Here is a 2,686-nt window from a genome sequence, read left to right as displayed (position 1 = left end):
TTTCAATGTTAAAGGATATTGGCAAATATTTTGTTGCTATTATAACAATGATACATGTTTATTCAACTCAAATTAGTTATAAGAGATTACTTCATCCATCATTAATTTTAAAGGCTTATGAATATTGCCCTAGGAGTGGTTCTGTGGTATAAATAAAACATTTACACAGAATGGGGATTATCACCATCTAAGATTTGTATAAGGATATTTCGAATATGACAAATTATATGTATGACTTCTAAAATCATCATCACTTTGACCCTGTGATGACACAATGCAGAAATAAGCACAATGTCACTGAACCCTGGCTGACACATGCAAACATCTTGACATTAAGAGTCACGTGCCTTCTCTTTAGTAAACATGTTTTTTCTTAAAGACAGACATGTTTAGGTCCTAACCCATTGTGTTATGAGGACTCAGTGCGTTAGAATTGGTAAGGCATGGATCACAGTGATCCGTATATTTAAAATGTTATATAATGAAAGGTGTATTTCAGATTTTTTTTTGAAGGATTAGATGTCCACAACTGTGCAGGGAAGGTAGGGATGCTGAGCCAGCAAGGAGTTTCAGTGTAATAAAGACAATGAGTTTAAGGGAGGGAGAACTGCATGTATTTAAGATTTAAAAGCACAAATTATGTAGTTGTAATAAAATTTTAAGTAATATAAACATGCATAATTTTAATTTGGCTTATACGAAATCTTTCTCCCAAACATACATTTCTATACAGAATCCTACATTTTGGAATGTTGATATGAATACTGCACAATAGAAGAATGGCATCTATGGATCTGAAATTTGTAATCCTCTTCCTTTTTCCCATTGTCATTGGAAGCCTGGGAAATTTCTTCCATTTTTGGCATTCTACCTGCCTTTATTTCAGTGGATGCAGGTCCAGATTCATAGACTTCATTCTCAGGCACTTGTCAGTGGCCAACCTCTTGGTCATTCTCTCCAGAGGAATCCCAGAGACGATGGCAGCACTTGGGATGGAAGAATTCCTTAATAATGTGGGATGCAAACTAGTTTTCTATGTTCAAATGCTGGGCAAGGGTGTGTCTTTCAGTAACACCTGTCTGCTGAGTGTCTTCCAGGCCATCACCATCAGCCCCAGGAGCTCCAGGTGGGCAGAGCTGAAAGTGAAAGCCCTAAAGTGCATCGGGCCCTGTCCCATCATTTGCTGGGTCCTACATATGCTGCTAAATATCAGAGTTCCTATGCTTGTGAGTGACAAAAGGAACAACAAAAACATCACAAACACTATAGATTATCAATACTGCACGGCTATGAGTCCTGACAAAGACAAAAACTCCATTTTCGTGGCATTGACCTTATCACATGACATTTTGTGTTTGAAACTTATGATCTGGAGCAGTGGCTCCATGGCTTTCATTCTGTACAGGCACAAGCAGCGAACTCAGCATATTCACAGGCACATCTCATCAAGATCTTCCCCTGAGACAAGAGCTTCTCAAAGCATCCTCATGCTGGTCTGTACCTTTGTATCCTTATATGCACTGACTTCCATCATGAATGTTTGGTTCTCTTTTTATAGCAAACCTGCTTGGTGGCTGGTTAAAACTTCTGCCTTAATTCACGTTTGTTTCCCGACCATTAGTCCATTTATTCTCATGACTCGAGAACAGCTTGTATGCAGGCTCATGTGGAAGAAGTGAACATTCGTCTCATCTCATTAGAAATGCGAAGTAGTCTGTTCAGGTCTTCAACATTGCATGCAATCATCAGTCATAAATCAACACACAATTATAAGTCAGTGTTACTACAGTAAGGTAATAACACTGTAGGTGGTGTAAAAAGGCTAGCGAGAAATATTTTTACAATGAACAGTAATTCACAGAAATTCAAAGGAAATAGTTTTTAATATTATGACTAATATTTTGTTTTCCACTTGAAGTTGCTTGATTTCTTTATTCAGTTCCTTTTTTTCTGCATGTCTCTCTGTCTGTGTTTTTTCTCCATAATTGTGGGTTCTCTGTTCTCTGTGTGGAATATTTTTCTTTACCAACCTCAATTAATTATAAATTTTTATTTACTTTTGTCAGTAAAATATATTTACATAAAAAAGTACTATATATTTAAGCCAGTTTTAACTTTTTATACATTTGTTTATAACTCCCTCAATTTACAGTTTTGGATTCTTGTCATTTATTTTTGTATGTTAGATCCTGGTGGGGTATTTTTGTCCTATAATTGCGATCTCATGAATGTTTTCTTGAAACAATTGTTTAAAAATTCATTATTGTTTATGATAGTTATCTACGTTTATTATTATTTTAAAAAGATCTTATTCTAATGAAAATGTTTTGTCCAAAGCTTTGAGACATAGCTTGGTGATAGCATTGCTTGACACACTGTCTTGGTTTCCACAATCCACACTGCCAAACAAAATGTAGATGTCAGACACGTACAAGCACTCTGGAACACAACAGTTAACTTTTGACTACCTCACTGTGGCATGGCTAATACTGAAAATCTGAATGCTTTAATGTGCTTAACTGGATGTACTTTAAAACATCAATGCCATTCAAACTGGAAACTATCTGTAATCTTGTCAATTTGAGTAGAGGAGCTCAATTTAGACCTGTGGACCAAAGAGAAATTCAATAAATCTTTATTTTGGTGACTAATGTTGATAGAGTGTGTGTATTTTCTTTGATTTTAC

The 2,686-nt window shown here is 35.8% G+C and overlaps 1 protein-coding gene across 1 annotated transcript; it reads left to right on the top strand.

Moving 5' to 3' along the window:
• Positions 1-779: 779 nt before the first annotated feature.
• Positions 780-1,679, top strand: LOC102006850 (vomeronasal type-1 receptor 2-like). The gene has a single exon (XM_005414836.1). The coding sequence runs from the start codon at positions 780-782 to the stop codon at positions 1,677-1,679; it is 900 nt and encodes a 299-aa protein (XP_005414893.1).
• The last annotated feature ends 1,007 nt before the right edge of the window (positions 1,680-2,686 follow it).

Source organism: Chinchilla lanigera, unplaced genomic scaffold, assembly GCF_000276665.1.
Source record: "Chinchilla lanigera isolate Chin_1 unplaced genomic scaffold, ChiLan1.0 scaffold00202, whole genome shotgun sequence".
NCBI lineage: Eukaryota > Metazoa > Chordata > Mammalia > Rodentia > Chinchillidae > Chinchilla > Chinchilla lanigera.
Note: the sequence above shows the minus strand (reverse complement) of the source record. Positions and strands in the feature narration are given on the sequence as shown.